The sequence below is a fragment of the Protopterus annectens genome, chromosome 8.part0 (genome assembly GCF_019279795.1).
Source record: "Protopterus annectens isolate FY-2018-M chromosome 8.part0, PAN1.0, whole genome shotgun sequence".
Lineage (NCBI taxonomy): Eukaryota > Metazoa > Chordata > Ceratodontiformes > Protopteridae > Protopterus > Protopterus annectens.
In genome coordinates, this window is record NC_056741.1 from 504,531,684 (window position 1) to 504,551,494 (window position 19,811).

The 19,811-nt window shown below is 37.8% G+C and overlaps 1 protein-coding gene across 1 annotated transcript in view; it reads right to left on the bottom strand.

Moving 5' to 3' along the window:
- Nucleotides 1-19,811, bottom strand: part of LOC122808283 (melatonin receptor type 1A-like) — a 169,296-nt gene that overhangs the window by 5,886 nt on the left and 143,599 nt on the right. Inside the window, exon 2 of the mRNA XM_044079246.1 lies at nucleotides 18,843-19,031. Within this exon, the coding sequence (XP_043935181.1) occupies nucleotides 18,843-19,031 (189 nt within the window). The remainder of the gene's footprint in view (nucleotides 1-18,842; nucleotides 19,032-19,811) is intronic.

A 19,811-nucleotide genomic window follows, 5' to 3' on the forward strand; every position in this document is an offset into this window, starting at 1 on the left:
ATCCAGGTTCCTCTTAAAGAGGGTTAATGAGGAACTCTGCTTGACATGGAGAGGGCGTCTATTCAACAGAATGGGGAGCCTTTGGGACACAAATCTATCCTGCCAAAAAGTTCTATTAATGTCACATACCAGGTTGAGGCCTTGCATGTGGGTTCTGTGAGTGGAGTTTGACTTACAGATATGCAGCAATTCCATCAAGGCTAAGTTTGAGATGGCCTTGTATACGAAACGTGCATCACATCTGAGCAGTTTGTATGAGACTGAGTAGAGGGACAGGACTTTTAGCCTATCAATATAAGATAGGTGTTTGAGACCCTGGATTTTCCTTGTTAGGAATCTCTGTGGTCTCTCCAGCTGCTTCATGTGCTTGGCAAGGTAGGGGGCATTGTACTCAATAATGGGTCAGATAAGGGGAGAGTACAGGGATGTTATGAACTCCTTGTTTCTGGATGAAATACCCTTACTTATGAGGTGGGCCGTGTAGAAAGCATTCTGTATAATGGAGGCAATGAGGTGGTCAAAAGTCAAGTTGCTGTCAACCTCGGTGTGATAATTAGTGGGAATGCCATTTTCCCCAAAGGGGATAATGATGCATTTTTTGGCATTTAGTTTGAGGCCATGCTTCAGGCACCATTCATTAGTTTGGGTAAGAGCCTCTTGGAGAAGAGGGGAATTTAAGACAGCACCCAGCCTGCAGTCATCTGCAAATTTGGTCAGCCACAGACCACAGAAAAGTATATCCCAAATAGTAGAGGCTCTGAGACCGATCCTTGGGGTATGCTGCTCTTATGAGTCTACTACTAGAGGTGGCTTCCCCTATTTTGACTGAGTGGGTTCTCTCAGTGGGCCATTTACCTGACCCATCTGGTAACATATGGGTTAATGCCTAGCTGGGAGAGTTTATCTATTATGCCTGAGTAGGAAATAGTGTTGAAGCCTTTGGCTAAGTCAAGGTAGGTTGTGTGCACTGTCTTCCCCTTGTCCATGGCTTTGCTGACTGTTTTGAAGAAGTCAATCAAGTTTAACAGGCATGATCTCCCTTTGGTAAAACCAACCTGTGTAGGGTCAAGCATTTGGAGGTTGCCAATGTCTTTGTTTATAAAGTCTAAAATAATGTGTTCCATGGCCTTGCAGATGAGGCTAGTTAGGCTGATGGGCCTTTAATTGCCTGTGTCAGTGGATGCTCCACCTTTGTGTAGAGGGAGGACATTGGCTGTCCTACATTTAGCTAGGATGAAGCTGGTGCTCAAGCTTTGGTTGAATAGGGTGTCTAATGTTATTGAGAGCTCATGCCTCTTCACATCCCAACATACATAAACAATTTGATAAGACATCATACTTCTCATTATATAAACAGCTAAAGACTTACGTTCCAGCTTCACAAAAAAGCAGCTTCTGCTACACTAACACTAGGTAACTATTCCCTAGGTCTGCAATTGCTTCAACAAAGGGAAATTGACAGAACATTTTACCAACTGTGTGTCCAAAATTGATGGATGATGATGACTCTATAGAATTCTTTATTTTACCAATATTTCCTTCAAAGTCAGCTTTATCATAAAGTCTCATGTTTCCTAATAAAAAGCCTTATGAATGTCCATAACTACTACCCCTTTATGTTTTCTCCCTAACATTTATTGATTAAAGAGCTGCACCCAGTGATCTGTAGATGAGCAACCATTCACAAAAAAACAAAAACACTTGTGACACTCCCACTGTCTTCAGTAAAATGTATCTTACCTACGTTGTAGCCATAATATATGCATCACTATTACATAAATACATTTTTTTGATAATTTACTGAGTTGTCCCTTCCTCCTTACCTGTATATAACACCACCATCTATGCCTGCAATATGTATTTTAGAACTTATTCTTCTTTCTCAATACTATTAAACCAATTAAGTAAATACTTCTTGCCTGCAATCCTTTAAAATTGTAATAATCGACTGTGAAACTATTTAGTCCACCATTGTTACATTTTGTTTCATATATCTGTTAATTAGTACTGCCATACTCACTACTTTAAGCATCTATTTCCTGTCTCCTTGTCTGGGTTTGGTCCATCTCATTCCTCAAAAATCATCCCACCTCACCACCTCATAATCTTCATGCATGCAAGTCCCCATGAAATGTACTAAATTGGTCTTCTTCTCTTTATTATTGGAAACATTCCTACCTTACTCTGTTCTCATTCTAATCCTCCTCGCTCTCATTTTTGAATATTTAAGCGTATATACTAACATTATATCTATTCCTTTTATTTCTATATCTGCCATCCACTCCACTTCTCTTTGTATTTGTTCTTATTCCAGACACCTTCTGCAAGTCCTTAACCCTGTCTGTCTTTCTCATCATGTCTCCCTTAATTTGTTCATCCTCCTTCGACTCTTTATATATATATATATATATATATATATATATATATATATATATAGGGTCTATATTATTTCATATTGACCCAATAAAGTTAAAATCCCTAAATCGTGAACAAAAGGAATAGCAATTTTTTTTTCCCAGGGAAAAAAGTCACTGGGCTGTGTTCGGGACTTTGCCGATTCTTCCACTGTAGTGCATTCCCAACTCCTTCCTCCTCCACTGTACTCCATACCTGCATCACCTTCTCCTTTCTTAAGTCATTTGATTCATCCAAATTAATCTTTACCTTTTTATTTCAGGTGTCTTTAATAGTGATCCATCCCTTTATTTATTTTTTTATTTATTTGCATTTGTTTACTGGGAAGGTCCACTGGGCCAAGAGGTACCAATTTTCAGTGGAGGCCTGAGGAGAAAGGCTTCACAGTGATTTATAATACATACATTTGAAAAGCAAACATTAAGAACAAAAGAACAATGATTTAAACAAGTCATACATTTGAATAGCAAATGCCAACAGAATAGCATACTACAACAACAAGTTGCACAGTATACAGTTTTTAGTACAGTCTAACAGTATCTTTTTTTTAATACTAAATGAATGTAGTAGTAAGAGAAAGATGAAGTCAGGTTATACATTGTGAGGAGCTAGCACATGAGCATAGTCACTTAGAAGAGAGATGTTGTCTCAAAGCTTTTTTGAAGAAAAACGGATTAGTAATGAATCAAATCCTCTCTCCTCTCTGGGATGGGTATTATGTGCCACCTTACTTGCTCTTGCAAAGTATTGACCTGTGACCCATCCCTCTCTCCTTCCATCTCCACATCCAAGAGAGTCTATGTATTGCTTTTCTTCCTGTCTTCATTGAGGGCATCATAACTTGCCGACTGCTACTTTTCTTTCCATTTGTTGCTGCAGTATAATGTATAACCACTCACATTCACTTCCTCAGTATGACAAATCCTACGTTACTTCTCTTCCTCATCCTCCTCCAGGGACTATTCAGTCACACCTTTTATTTATATCCCCTCTATATTTCCATAAAAACAATTAGCTTCCTTTCTAACATGGTAAAAGTGTACTCTCTGTCACTTGATATAGTGGGGGGGCCCATAACCCCATCTCTATTTTTTGCTCATGTACTTCTGCTGATAAGTTCTCCGTCACCTGCATTTTCGCACTCCCCATTTTCAGTCCCTGCTTCCAGGCTGCTTGTCATAGGATCCATTCTCTCATTGGATGTGAGGAACCTTTTAATAATTATGTTCCTTTCTGTTAGTTGGATTCCTTTTTTGTTTCCCTACCTTGTGTGTTATGTCAGCCTCTTAAGCCAATCTGATCCATTCCTTCTTCAGATAAAAGACCCAGTACTGCACAGCTTTAGTTGTGGCTTACGACTCCTTTTACCTCTATTACCATTCAGAAATGTCCCTCCACAATATGTTTTCCACATCCTCTGCTTTTAAACTCACTTTAACTTTAACTTAATCTTCAGTATTTCACATTTATGTCTTTCAACTTGTTCCTTTATACAGTCAAGTTTTGGTTCTTGCATCATTATTTTTGTTCATAGTCTCATAGTTTCTATTGCATTGCTACCCACAGTAGCCTGAATATTCCCTACAACAAATGCAAATAAACCTACTTTTCTATTATTATATCTGTCCTCTTGTTTTGCCATTTTTACTCTCCTTACTCATTCATTCCACCATATAAAACATATATATATATATATATATATATATATATATATATATATATATATATATATATATATATATATATATATATATATATATATATATATATATATATATATATATATATATATATATAATATATGTATATATATATATATATATATATATATATATATATATATATATATATATATATTTTTTTTTTTTTCTTTGTTTTCTTTTAGGTTCATAGGTTCATAGGTAGGTACTAGGCTATCAGCCCTGGGGCCTATACAAGCCCAGACAAAAAGGTACCCTGGCTTTTGTCACCCAAGAAAATTATTTTCCTGTGGCACTGTCGAGCAGAGCCACAGAGGTGATCCCTGGGGTGAATTTCCTATTTCCCATCCAATCATCAAGATTTTTCTTGAAGAGTGCTAATGAGGAGCTTTGTTTGATATATATAGGTAGTTTATTCCAGAGTATGGGAAGTCCTTGGGACAGGAATCTATCCCTACGGCATGTTCTGTTTATTGTGGTGACAAGGTTTAGGGCCCTAGAGTGTGTAGCTTAGAGGGATTGGGATTTCTTTAAGTGGAGTATGTCCAACAGCTCTGGGTTTCAAATAGCTTTGTAGGTAAGGCAGAGATCACCTCCGAGTAGGCAATATGCGACTGAGAAAAGCTGGAGTTTTTTGAGATGGTCTTTATAGCGCATCTGTTTGAGACCGGTAATCCTCTTTGTGAGGTATTTCTGCGGCCTTTCCAGTTGTTGTAGATGTGTTATGTGGTACATACCAAAAGGGGCGTTGTACTCTATAATGGGTCTAATGAGTGATGAGTAGAGGGGGACAATGACCTCTTTTTTTTCTGGATGAGAATCCTTTTGTGATGAGGTGTGCCACGTAGAAGGATTTCCTGACTACTGTGGCGATGTGATTATCAAAGGAGAGACTACTGTCCACCTGTGTCCCAAGGTCTCTTATCACACTTTTAGTGTTAAGTATACTACCGCCTATGTTGTGGTTCATGGGTACAGAGGTTTTTACCAAAGTGGATGACAATGCACTTTTTGGCATTGAGCTTGAGGCTATGGCTTTGACACCAGGCATCTGTCTCAGTGAGGCCCTTTTGTAGGATGTCCACATCGTTAGGAGTTTCAGTTATGGCTCCTAGTTTGCAGTCATCTGTGAACTTCATTAGCCAAAGACCTTCTGTGTTAGCCTGTACTTCAGAGAAGTAGATACCAAACAGTAGAGGACCCAGGACTGAATGTTGTGGTACTCCACTTGTCACTGGTCTGAAGTCAGATTTGGAGTCTGCTACTTTCACAGTGTGGTTTCTGGCAGTGAGCCAGTGGGCAACCCATCTTGTGACATAGGGATTTATACCTAGTTTAGTGAGTTTATCTATAATTCCAGAGTGGGGGGATGGTGTCAAAAGCCTTGGCAAGATCTAGATAGGCTGTGTGAACCACCTTACCCTTGTCTACGGCTTTGGTGACTGCTTCAAAGAAGTCTATCAGGTTTAGGAGACATGATCTGCCTTTTACAAATCTGAACTGGGTGGGGTCCAGAGTTTGGAGATTACCAATGTATTTGTTCATAAGTTCCATGATGATACGTTCCATGGCCTTGCAGACTAGGCTCGCCAGGCTAATGGGGTGGTAGTTTCCAGGGTCCGTGGTGGCTCCCCCCTTGTGGAGTGGGATAACCATTGCTGTGCACCATTCAGCAGGCACAAAGCCTGAGGTGAGGCTATGATTGAACATGGTACTTAGGTGGAGTGCCAGTTCATTCTGTAGTCCATGTAGAATGCAGCCTGGGATGTTGTCTGGTCCCATGGATGCTGTGTTCTTGGTTTTGGAGAGTGTGGTTTTTACCTGTGCAGCTGTGATTACAGGAACTTTGCATTCTTCCAGTATAGAGATGGGCTCTTTAGGGGATGAGAGGGGGGTAAAGTTAGCACTGAACCTATCTGCCAGGATGTTGGCAATATCAGTTGGGTCTGTATATTTAGTGCCATTGTGCTGTAACTCAGTGCAGATCTGAGTGTTGCCATTGAGATTTTTGACATAGCTATAGAATGCTTTGTGGTTGTCTTTAGAATCAGTGGTGATTTTGTTTTCATAACTAGCTTTGGAGGATTTTATTAGGGATTGCAGCTTCTTACTGAGGCTGACCAGGGAGCTCCTCCACTCATGGGATTTTACTCTCTTTTGCAACAGTTTCTTCCTTCTGTTGTACATTTTGTTTATGACAGGGGACCACCAGATTGGCTTCCTTGTTTTGGAGGATACCATATTGGTTCTGTTTGGGATAGCACAATCCATGCACTCATGTAAGTGCTTATAAAGTGCAATTGTGTAGGATTCAGTAGTCGTAACTATATTGTCCATCTGCATGGGTGTCATGAAGTTCACCACTTCTGTCTTAAGAAGCATGAAGTTGGCTTTGGAGAATTTTTTTACCATGGTTTCCTTAATGGAGGGTGGGGGCAGGATGTGGATATCTAGGGTAATTAGCTTATGGTCAGATCGGACCAATGAGGCATTGACTTCAGATATGGAACACAGGTCACTCATGTTGGTAATAACTAGATCTAGGATATTGTTGCCCCTGGTGGGGGTGTGGATAAGTTGATCTAGGGCATTGGAGTTTATGAATTCCAGAAAGAGTTGAGCAAAGGAGTTGGTACATGAGTAGTTTTCCCAGTTAATGGTGGGGTAGTTGAAATCACCCATTATTAGGGTGTTTGTTTGAACTGTAATATTTTCCAGTACATCATGAAAAGAGGAGTGGGAATCCTGGGTCATGGTGGGTGATCTGTAGCAAGCTACAAGTTGGATTGCAGTTTTGCCCAGAGTTAGTTGCACTTGGATAACCGCGGCTGCATTATGCTGAGCAACTAGCCTGGAGGTGTGGATATCCTTAATGAATATGGACAGATTTCCGCCTTTGGTGTTCCGGTCCAGGTTACATGGCTGAAAAATGTGGTATGAGTTATAGCCTGGTAGTGCAAGGGTGCTCTCTGGAGCCTTAAACCAGGTCTCAGTCACTGCACATGTATCGATGTTCTCCATTTTAAGGAGTGCCTGGAGTGAGTGCATTTTGAGAGTCAGACTTCTAGCATTGAGTTTTTGCTTGCCTATTCCTGTTGAGGTGGTGAATTTGTCATTTGAACCTTGCCTAAAAAAGTCACTATAGGGGCAGCAAGATCCTTAGCTATTATCTGGAATCCCAGGGGTGACAGGTGCAGGCCATTTCTGGCAAAGCATCGTGGTCTGTCGACCATGTCATCCCAGGCAGACACATTCTGGATCCCTTTAGAATGGCACCAGAAGCTTAGCCAATTGTTGAAGTCAATCATTTTGTCCTTGTACTGCGGCATCATTCTGGGTGATGGCAGAATGCTACTCAGGGCTAGGGTCATACCTGCCTGGGCTACAAGTTCAGAGAGCTCTTCCATGTCTCTTTTCATGTAGTCCAGGGAGGTATGTCTCAGGTCGTTCACACCAACATGGACAATGACAGAGTCATATTTGTACTTGTTGTAGAGTGACCTGAGTGCGTGGGTTATGTGGCGGATCCTGGAACCCGACAGGCAGCTGACCGTAACCATCTCCTTGTTTAGCCTGGTGAGTGGGACAACAGTGTGCCTGATTTGACTAGTGTGTTGGGTACGTTGTTTTGCCTTATTGGCTGTGGTTGAGTGGCACACTGAGTCTGCGGTCCATGTGTCATTTGGGTTGTGTTGGTGGGTGGAGGTTGCTTGCATTTCTGCTTTGGAGGTCTCTGTTGCTTGAGCAGATTATTATTGAGAGCCTCTGTGAATGTTTTCTTGTTTCTATGTGTGGACTTTGGTGGTGTAGATTTAGTGAGACTATGTGATGAGTGTGGTGTGGTGCAAGTGTTTAACTTCTCCTCTTGACTGTCAAGTTCAGTCTTGATTGGAAAGAGCTTTACCTCCAGTTCGGCTAGATAAGTGCATCTCTCACAGGATGTAGTGTTGGGTGGTAGGAAGAGAGGGTTGTCTGTGTACATGAGGCAGTTTCTACATTGCCCCAAGATGCCCAGATTCATCAGATAGACAGGAGAGAACACTGGGAGCTGACCCTTGGACATGCCTGAATAAAAAAACATTGTCCTCTAGATAAGTGAGGAAAGTGAGTATAAGAGGTGTTTTTCTCTAAGCAAGTGAGGAAAGTAAGTACCAAAACTGTTTTCCTCAAGGTAATGAGGAAGGTTGAGTGCTGTAGTAATTATTAGGTTATTTAGTGCTTACAAGTTCTGAACAAGTGCTGATCACGAATAAGCAAATTCAAGTGCTAAAACTAAGAATCTGTATCTGGACTAAACTAGTTACAGGAAAGGGGGAAACAAGTGCAAATGCGGGCTTTTAAATCAGAAAGTTGAGAGATATGGAAAAACTGCCCAAATGGCCAATAACTACAATTTCTGGGCCAGAACCACTCCTTATGTGGTAGATAAGTTACCTAGTGCTTACCACTCCCACTGATAAGCTAGAAGGATTCCCTCCAACACAGAAAGCTTGGGGGGAGGGGGGCTCAGAAGCTTTCATGCAGTCCTGAATACAGCAAATCTGAATCTGGACTACACTAGTTACAGGAAAGGTATTTTATATATATATATATATATATATATATATATATATATATATATATATATATATATGTATGTATATTATATATATATATATATATATATATATATATACAGAAAATTATAATCAGCAGTAAACAATTCAAATGCAGTGCAAGCTAGCACACTTGAGTATGTAGCAATGTTAGACCAAACAGTTTAATAAAATGCAATTAAATTAAAAATGACTAAAAACAAGTGCAGAAGGAGTCTATTGGGTAGAATGAGGTAAAGAGATGGGACTGGGGGGAGTGTCCCAGATCAAATCTACAGTGGGGGTGGGCAACTGCAAAAGCTTCCAAATTTAAACAACAACACAGGAATAGGGAGGGTGGGGTGAGTATGGGAAAACCAACACCTTCAGCAGAGATCTGAAAAACTATACAGTGAAGCAAAAATAACAGTGCACAACTCTGATGTCAGCCAGCAATGATATAAAATTAGTCAAACAACAATTACCAGTACACAACTCTGAAGTGCCAGAAAAATATACTCAGCTCTGTATATCTCCAGATAGTTTGAAGAGCACTCTGTCAGGACACAGGAAGGCTCCAGCAATGATATTTGTTCTTCGGTCCTGGTTAAATACAGTCCAGTTTCCCCGAACCTGCCTATACAGTATTAATTTTCAGTATGTCAGACTGACTTCTGCCCTTGAACCCATTTCTTTTCTCGAGCCTCTCTTCTTTCCTCCCTCTCTTGGGTAAATGCTACTATCAGTAATTATTTAGTGCAATACTGCTTAGTTACTTTGCTTGTATCACGTAAAACATGAGTTCTTTGCTAGATTTTCACTGACTTTCTGGTCCATGTCTTTTTTCTCCTACTTGCATACATACTTCATATGCATTTCAACCCTTAAACTCCTTAAGTTGCACACATCTTCCTCATTATCTCTTAAGTGTCTCCCACTTTTAATATGAAGTTTTAAATAACACCTGTGTCTGCATATGCCACCTCAGCTTGGCATTATCATACTCCACTTCTGCATACTTAATGAAGATATAGAAAATATAGTAGACTTTTCATACCATTTTGTAAACACTCCTTAATAACTCCAGCCCCGTGCATCCATGCTCACTTGCTCCCTCACACATGACTTACAGTTAATGACATATTAGGCTCAATATTAGAATATCATTAATATCAATATAGGGTACCTGAATGAAAAACTTACATTTGTATCTATGCTTGTCTTATTTACATGTGTGCACTTTTGTTTTCCTTCTAACACTTGCTGCTTATATAAGATCCCTGGCATGACTCTTCTTACTCTGTTATTTGTTTTATTAATGTGAATTTATGTAGCTGTCATTGTCTTTTGTAACTATTCTTCAACTCAAGCTCTTGTCAGCCTACTGTAGTTGTTTTACTAACAGTATCAACCATATCCTCATAGCATGCAAATGTTACCTTTTTTCATATCACATAACCTATTTTTGTGAGATATTAGTGGCAGTATCTGACTAATATTAGTATTAATGAAATACATCTCAATAACATGTTAATTTGGTTATCTTACACAAGAGTGTTTAGTGTGACTTGTTTTGTACACCCACTGTTTGCATAGGTCTCACAAACATGACAGTCTCATAGGTTCATTGATGTTTACTAGGCCAATGAACACAAGGGCCTTTTTAAGCCTAGACATGCATCCCAAATCTTTGACAAGTTCTGATAGCCTTGATAAGTGTAAGCATGGGCCTGGAGTTGAACCATTTACAGGTTACCAGTTTGCGTCAGAGACATAGGTGCCAAACCAAGGATGAATTTTCGGTTTCACATCCAGTTGTCTAATTTGCACTTAAATTGTATTAGGGAGTAACTCTACTTCACATTGATGAGGTTCTGTTCCATAGATGGGGTTGCCTCTGTGGTAGATGGGTTTATATCGTAAGTTCGAAGTTTGAAAACTTTGAATCTCATATGATCGACATCATATGAGCGAAGTTTTCAAACATCGAACGTTACAACTGAGATCACCGTAGGGAATATTTCCCTTCACTTCAATGTAGTGCTATCTCGGAGTTGGTATATTTAAGTAGCAGTGGGTGTGAGGGATGCAGGGGGGCTTGCCCCCCTGCATAGAGCATTCAGGTAGGTTTTTTTATTTTTATTTTGTTTATATCGTACATTTGGAGTTTGAAAACTTTGCTCATATGGAGTCAACCATATCAGATTCAAAGTTTTCAGACTTCGAACATATAATACAGACCCATGGTAGATACCTATCTCTCCATCAGGTTCTATTTATATCACAGGCAAGGTTTACGTCTTTAGAATGGGTAATTCTGGTACTGTTTGTTTTGTGGATATGCAGGATATCCATCTGAGTGGGGTCTGACAATGCCCTGTATGCCAGGCATAGATCTCCCCTCAAAAGCCTGTAGGAGACAGAATACAGGGATAGGACCTTGAGGCAGTCTGCATATGACATATTATTTATGACCTGTATTCTTTTAGTGAGGAACATCTGTGGACATTCCAGTTGTTGGATATGCCTGGTTAGGTACATACCAAAGGGGGCATTGTACTCAATGATAGGTCTGATAAATGTGGAATATAGTCGAACAATGACATCCTTGGACTTAGATGCCAAACCTTTGTTTATAAGTTGCACAACATAGAATGATTTCCTTACCAATATGGACACATAATGATCAAAGGCTAGATTACTATCTATGTGTGTCCCTAAGCCCTGACTACTGGGTCAACTCTAAGGGGTGTATTGTCAATATGATAGTTACTAGGGATGGATGACTTCCCAAAGGATACTATTATGCATTTCTTGGCATTTAGTTTTAGTCCATGATTCTGACACCAGTTGTTTGTTTTAGCTCCTCCTGGAGAACATTTGCGTCTGTGGGAGATTCAATAAAGCTCCTTATTTGCAATCATCTGCTCATACTCCATGTTTGATTTATGAGAATATTTCTGATTTGTATAACTTTTTGTTAAACATTCTTCAGTAACTGAAGCCTTAAACATTTCATTCCGATGTATTAACCAAAGCATATCAGTCTTCAGATGACACCTTGCTTTCTGCAAGATGAAGAATTTTTCATCAGATATTGCCCTGAAGTCTTTGAATAATATGAATGTTTTACAGTACACTTATAATTGATAGTTATATTTCTTTCAGTGTTACTCTTAGTCAAGTGAGTTTAGTACCAATTACACCCATTGCTTGCACAGGGCCACTAATATGATCATATCCACATTCAATGTTCTAATTTACTGACACAAATACATACTATTTCCTTAAACTTTTGTAAATATTCTTGAGTAAGTGGAGCCCTTTAAACTCTTCACTGGTGTTCTTACTGTGGATTCCTACCATATCATGTCAGCTTGCAGATGCCATATTGCTTTCTATGCACAGCATAGCTTTCATGTTTGTCTTAATATTAGAATAATGATACTATTAGTATAGTGTACCTTTAGCACAGAATTCTGTTTCTTGTTATGTCTGTCTTACTCATGCTGTGTTCATTGCAATTATTTTTATTATTTGATAAGAGCATAATAATAATGTGCATGCTGTGTTTCTAATCCTGAAAACAGTGAAAATGTACACTTTTTTGAGAACTGACTGATAAACAAGACATAATCTCTGTTGGCATATGGAATATTACATTGAACATATCAGAAAAAAAAACTTTGGGATGTTTTTGTTTCACTTAGACTGAAGCAGTATTAGCAACTCCTGGTGAAATCAAAACAGTGAGGTTCTGTAGAAAGAAACGGAATCAGTCTGATTAAATGCATGCAGTAGAGGCTATTACATAGCATGTCAATAACTGTTAAACTGTGGCAAATTATGAACTGGAATCAGTCCTTTTCATATACAGACTGCTTCAATATCAAGTCAGTACAGTCACATGAATGACTGTACACACATTAGATTTCTGGTTATGATAATAATAGCAATAATAATAATAATAATAATAATAATAATAATAATAATAATAATACTGATAATAGCCACAACAATATATTTCAGCTTGTTTTACTCAGCCATGCATGCTAAAATAAGGAACTACTTAATTCTAATCAAATGATTGCATGGATCAGTCACTTATATGCACAGGCTGCTTCCTTGCTCATCAATCCCAACTAATTCCTTGACTCTGTACATCTTACATGTTAAACTATAATTAAATGGGTGAATAAAACAGTCACTAATAGCCATATTAATAAACTTCAGTGTGTTGTTGTGATTTGAAAGAGTACAACTCACTGCAATCCACCCCTTACTCAGATGCTTACTAATTATAAATATCTGATTATGATTAAATAAATTAATAATAACATAAGTAATTCCCACAGTAATATTTAGCTCATTGCTGTCAGATGCATATAGTGCAGCGCACACACACACACACACACACACACACACACACACACACACACACACACACACACACACACACACACACACACACACACACACACACACACATGACCAACCTTTGCAATGTACTGACTGTATACATCTCAGATGTCTGATTGTGATCAAATGAATGAATGACTGAATGCATACATGTTGTAGTAATTTAGTTTGGATCACTGTTGCCAGATGTACATACTGCAACCCATTACAGCTCCAGTACTCAAACACACACACACACACACACACACACACACACACACACACACACACACACACTGCATTATAATGCAGCAATCGTCTAGAACTTAAGAATAATATTTTGGAAGATATTTAAAAAAATCATAGAACAGACGAGGAACTCTGTTTTCATGCCATGAAAGTCCACATTGGCAGTACTTATGCAGATGAGATGCTGGACATGCAAGTTGTGTGATTGGGCATACTGTCATGCTGTCATGCTGGAATGAAGAATTATATCAGATACAAAGTACACAAAGTACAAGCTTGGATTAACAACAACCAAAGTGACATCCTAGTCATCTCCGAAACCTGGCTAAAACCCCATATTGCTGACTCTGAAATCTTACATCCTGATTTCCTTATCCACAGAAGTGACCGATTAAATAAAAAAAGGTGGAGGCTCTGCTCTAATCTACTCTAACCTTCTTTCCTTAATCCCTCTCCAAATCCCAACTCCACAATTCAAAAATTCTGAACTAACAGCAAGTCTCCTATGATTGAATAAACATAAGAATATCTGCATTATTTCCCTGTATATCTCCCCAGGCGACAACATCTCTACCCTTGAAAATATTCTTTATTGGGCTTCAACTGAAATAACATATGAAACTTACATTCTAGGTGACGTTAATATTGATTGGAATAAAATCAACACGCCATCTCCCTCCCTATCCATTAACCTCTACAACTTCACCCAAGTAATCCACTCAACCACCCGTCCTAACAAAAATCACCCCCCAGGATCCATCATAGACTGGATCCTAGTCTCCCATCCAAATAAAATAATTCTCTCTGGCACTATCCCAGACACCTTTAGTGACCATCTCCCTGCTTTCATTCATCGCTCAGCTAACTCCACCCAATATCAACACCATTACATTCCCACTCGTAATCTTAGCAACTTCAACCCCACAACTTTCTCAAACATTTTTAAACAAATTAATTGGCAAATCCTAAATACTCTTCCCCTTGACAAAGCTGGATAACATTTCAACTCTCTCTTCCTAAATACTCTTAACTCCCTAGCCCCTCTAAGAAACAAATGAGTCAAAGCTAAGTCTGCTCCTTGGCTGTCCAAGGAAACAAAACAAATCATGCACCATAGGGACAAATCCTGGAAGCTTTACCAGAAAAATAAAATGCCTACTACCTTGCTCCAATACATCCAACTCCACAACCATGGAAAAAACTAATCACCATGGACAAAAATAACTACTACAATAAGCTTCAGTCCAACAATAATAAGAACCCAAAACAATTCTGGAAATTAGTCAATTCCCTTCTCCATCCAGGGTCCAGGAATAATCCCTGCCCTGACCCAAGTATAACTGACATTGAACTGAGCTCTCATTTCAACTCATTCTTTACAGAATCCATAGCTAACCTAAGCAAAACTTTCCCAAACAACAATCCACACAACTCTCTTTCTTCAACGCCCATCAACCCTAATAACAGTCCCCTTAATTTCCAGCTCAAACCAGTTTCAACCATTATTATAAAAAGGCTCATATCCAAATTAAAGTCATGCTCTAATGCCCCTGACAACATACCCTCCTACTTCCTCAAATGTGCTGCTGATGGTATTGCTCTCCCAGCCAGTATCCTAATTAACAAATCCTTAAAAAGAGTCATATGTACCCAAACTCTGGCATTCAGCCTACATTATTCCTCTTCACAAAGGAGGCAAAAACACCAATATTTCCAATTTCTGCCCCATTGCCCTACTCTCTCCAATAACAAAAATTCTAGAAAAATGTGTCCACCACCAGCTTATGCCTTTCTTAACCCAGAATCAACTCCTAACACCCACCCAACACGGCTTCCACCCTGGCCACAGCACCATAACTGCCTTACTATTTTTCCTAGAAACAGTCAATCGAGCCCGAGATTCTGGACTACTAGTATCCACAGTACTGCTAGATCTCTCTAAAGCATTTGACACCATTTCCCATAAACACCTTCTCTTTCATCTCACCAACCTTAATCTCTCCCCTAATACTCTATCCTGGTTCTCCAGTTACCTATCAGACAGATCTCAAGCTGTCAGATGGAAGAACTCTACCTCCTCCTTCTTGCCAAGACCCACCGGTGTTCCCCAGAGGTCCATCGTCGGACCCATGCTTTTCAACATCTTCATTAATAACCTTCATACTGTCATCCCTGACACAACAGTTATCCAACACGCTGATGATTCAACTTTAGTCTGTGCCATCTCTAACCTTCCTGAACTACTGACTAAAACCCAAATAGCATTTTCTACTACTGAGAACTGGATGCACCAAAACCATCTCGCTCTCAATTCAAATAAATCTAAAATACTACTTTTCCCTTCCACCAGGGTTTTCTCTTATGATAAAAATGCTTTCAAAGTCCTAAGCCAAGCCAACACTTCTATAGACGTGGTCCCTTCTGCAAAACGTCTTGGCATTACCATAGATGAACACCTTAAATTCGATATCCACATACAACAAAACATAAAGAAAACCCACCACACATTAGGTATGCTCTATAGGAATAACCTCTTTCTCTCCAACTCCTCTAGGCATACCTTGGCAACTACCTACCGTCTACCTTCTTTACTATATGGAGCCCCTCTTCTAACTAATCTGTCTTCTTCCAACACCTCAAAACTTGAAATTTGCTATAATAAGATCTGTAAATTTGCAACTAAATCCAAAACCTCTACTCACCACTGCCTTACCCTACAATCACTCAACTGGCTGGAACTCTCTAACCACCTAGACTATCTTCAACTAACCACCGCTCACAAATTAATATTCTACCCAGATAAATGCCCAGCCTTAACAAACATCCTTCCCTCATACATCCCAAACAGATCTCTGAGATCTGAACACCAAAATGTAATCTCTATCTACAAACCCAAATGTCCTGCTGGCCAGCTTCTACTCTCTTTCTCTCTAGGTAAGAAATGAAACTCTCTCCCTCCTTCACTTAGGACTATACCAAACTCAGAAACCTTCAAGACCCAACTTTTCTCATACCTGTCATCCAAATGGAAATGTTCCTGCTTACACCCTACCTAAAGTCAAGTGAATTTCCCCAATGAGCTCTCCATTCTCCTTGCTCCACTCTACCCTCAAACTATTATTTCTATTCTCCTAAAATAGACTTAAGCTGACAGTCACTGATTACCCTCAAACTATTATTTCTATTTCTCCTAAAATAGACTTAAGCTGACAGCCACTGATTAAGCAATTTCACTCACTTGACTCCAAGTATATAAATATTGTAAATATCACTGTATTTCTATTGTCTGCACAGCAAGTTATTTACCTTATTTAACTAAAACATCTGCAGCTAACTGCCCCCCCTTCTAATGTAAAAACACAAAAAACCTCAGATCTTTATATTACAGGCAGTTGATCATGCTGCGCTGAATGGAAATACCTGTAAACTGTTCTCTATTATCTGTTAACTGTGTTTTAAGATGTACATTTTATGCATTTTGTATTTCCTGACTGTATGAATTTTATACATGCATTTTACTTTTAACATTATATAACCCTTATCGTATTGCTTATGGAGCTTTTCTTCCCGGCCCTCCACTGAAAATGGGCACGTTCTGGCCCAGTGGACTTCCCCGGTAATCAAACTGAAAATAAATAAATCAAATAAATAAATAAGATACATCCTGAAAGGGAAAGAACGTGTCACCATTGTTCTGAACCGAAGGAGAGATGAGTTTTTATTTTTATGTTTTAATTTTAACAAAATAAACATATTCTTCACAAGTATAACAATTAAAGACATTATGTGATGTGCTTATGTCAGTTCAAGGTTATAATTGTATTTAATTACTGAAAAATGAAAATGGAGGACTGGGTCTAATAATGGCAATAAAAAGCCACTTTTTCTAAAAATTTTAAATGACTAATGTGATCATGAATGTAGTTCAGAAGCATAATATACAAAAAGCACACATATGGCTTAGCTTCAGGTACTTGTCTGTACTTCAACAGCTAGACATTAATATGTTATCTCAAGGTTTTCACTATCCTTTTATACATTTACAACACAATGCTTTTTATATAGTATTTTAAATACAGTTTATATACAGTAGACTGACAAATATACATATTTTATTCTGAAACATTGAAACCAATAATGAATGCTTGATGACTAGGAACATTTTCATTGGTTCACATATACAGAAGGCGAGGACTTAAACATATTTTAAATTGTAGTTTAAATCAAAACAATTCATATTAATGCAATTTAATAAACAATAGCCAGCAAATGTATGTTTCAATGAATTTTATATTTTCAGGGACACTGATTTAAAGTTTGAAAAAAAAATTTAATTCCATTTATATGAGCTGAAATATGGAATTTATATACATAATTTAAATAAATTCTTATCACTACTATAATATATATATATATATATATATATATATATATATATATATATATATATAGAAAGAGATAGGTAAAAAGATAGATAGACATAAATGTATGCACAATGACAAATATATTCAAGGTACAGAACAGTAAAGCAAGCAATAGAAAAAATACAGGTTATGGGGAATGAATCGTCTAACATAACATGAAAGTTCCAAAAAATCAAATTTTTTCAAATATTTATATAGCCCAAATTCAGGATTTACCATTCTTTGTCTCAGAAACATGGAAATTCAGTATATGTGAGTATTTTCCTTCCTGACTGTATACATCTAGATGTAAGTGTTTAACTTTTATGTATATATCCATCCAGCCTCTACCCCTTATTCCCATTTTGCACATGGGGTCGTGGTGTCACTTCAACAGTGAAAATAATCTTGAGCCAAGGTATATTATTAGCATATTCATCACTACTGCCACTTCTTAATATATCTGAACTACACAACGTGCGCGTGCGTGTGTGTGCGTGTGTGTGTGTGTGTGTGTGTGTGTGTGTGTGTGTGTGTGTTTACGTTTATGCACTCTGAATAAAAAAACAGTTTTCTTGAATGCTGCCTTGTCTGCTTTATTAACTATTTACTGCCTTTCTAATATGAGGTAACACAATTAAATAGTCATGATTAATACACTATTTCATTCTTTTACTTATTTATTTAACCGATGTTACCTATGAAAAACTCAGAAAAAAAATATGTTTTTAGCTTTTCTGAGAAAATTGGAATATTGGAAGTTTTGCCCTGGTAAACTATTTATTTATTTATTTATATTTGTAGTTTAGAGATGCATACAGTGTTGTGGAAGGTTATATAAATCACACCTATATATTTGCAATATGTAATTCAGTCAGAAGTTAATTTCTTTACCAAGTACAACACACTGTCATCACCATTTATATTATATAGCCTATTTATTAAACAGGTGCAATTAACTAAAATTACTGAATACACATTTCAGTACCAACATTGTCGGGTACTAATAGATGAGGTATATCTTTTAAAATGCAGTTTCCAACTTGAAGTAAAATGCAGTTTCCAACTTGAAGTAGCAGTGAATTTCAGAGAACTGAACTTACCTGCATTTCTGAGTTTTTTGTTCTGTAACACAGACAACACGACTAGTATGTTCCCAAATATGTCCATGGTGGTTGTGAAGATCATGACTGTGGCCAGTAATAGTGTTAAACCTTCTGAGATTTCATAGACTGGAAAAGCAGTGTTGTTTTGTGCAAGCAAGATGCTGCCATCAGTGCTAGTATTAATGACTAATATATTCATGGAAATATTTAATAAGGTATCTTTATAATATGAAACAACAATACCTACTTTTTTCTTGGAATATGTTTTTGAATATCATAAATTACATTGAATATAACATTGCTTACTGATTTATATTTCAATATATTTAGCCACACAGAAAGTAATTGAAAAAGTATGAATGTTAATTTCTGAATAATGCATTAAATAGGCAAATAAGTAGAACATATAAACATGTTTTGAATATTTCAATATCTTTTACTATAGGAGAGAGATTTTTCTTGTTTTATTCAAGCACTAGTTTAGAAAGGGTACATTTTTTTGCCTTTACTTACACACCTGGGAGATGAACAGCTTGTTTCATAACTTTCAGAACTCTCCTTGTCATCTGATGTATTTTGACTCTTCTGTGCCACTTAAATAATCACAGATGCACCTCCTTTTTTGCTATAATTATTTTCAAACATGTAAGTCCAAACCACAGAGGAAAAACATTAACTGATCACCAAATAGCTCAGTTATATCACGGATCACTGCATTCTAGTATTCAGTGTTTAAAGCATTATTCATTTTGTTTTAATTTCAAAATGCCTTTTGTGTTATTTCTGTCTGTCTTTCTCAATATCTGTCTATCTTTCTAAACAATTTGTAAGGTGCATCTTCTGACAGTATGAAGTCTGCATCCTTAAAGGAAATATAATGAAATGTGTCATATTATAACAGAGGTAATTAGAATATTTTGAAGATAAAATTGAAGTGCCACATGTTTTCCTTGTAAATGGATTAAT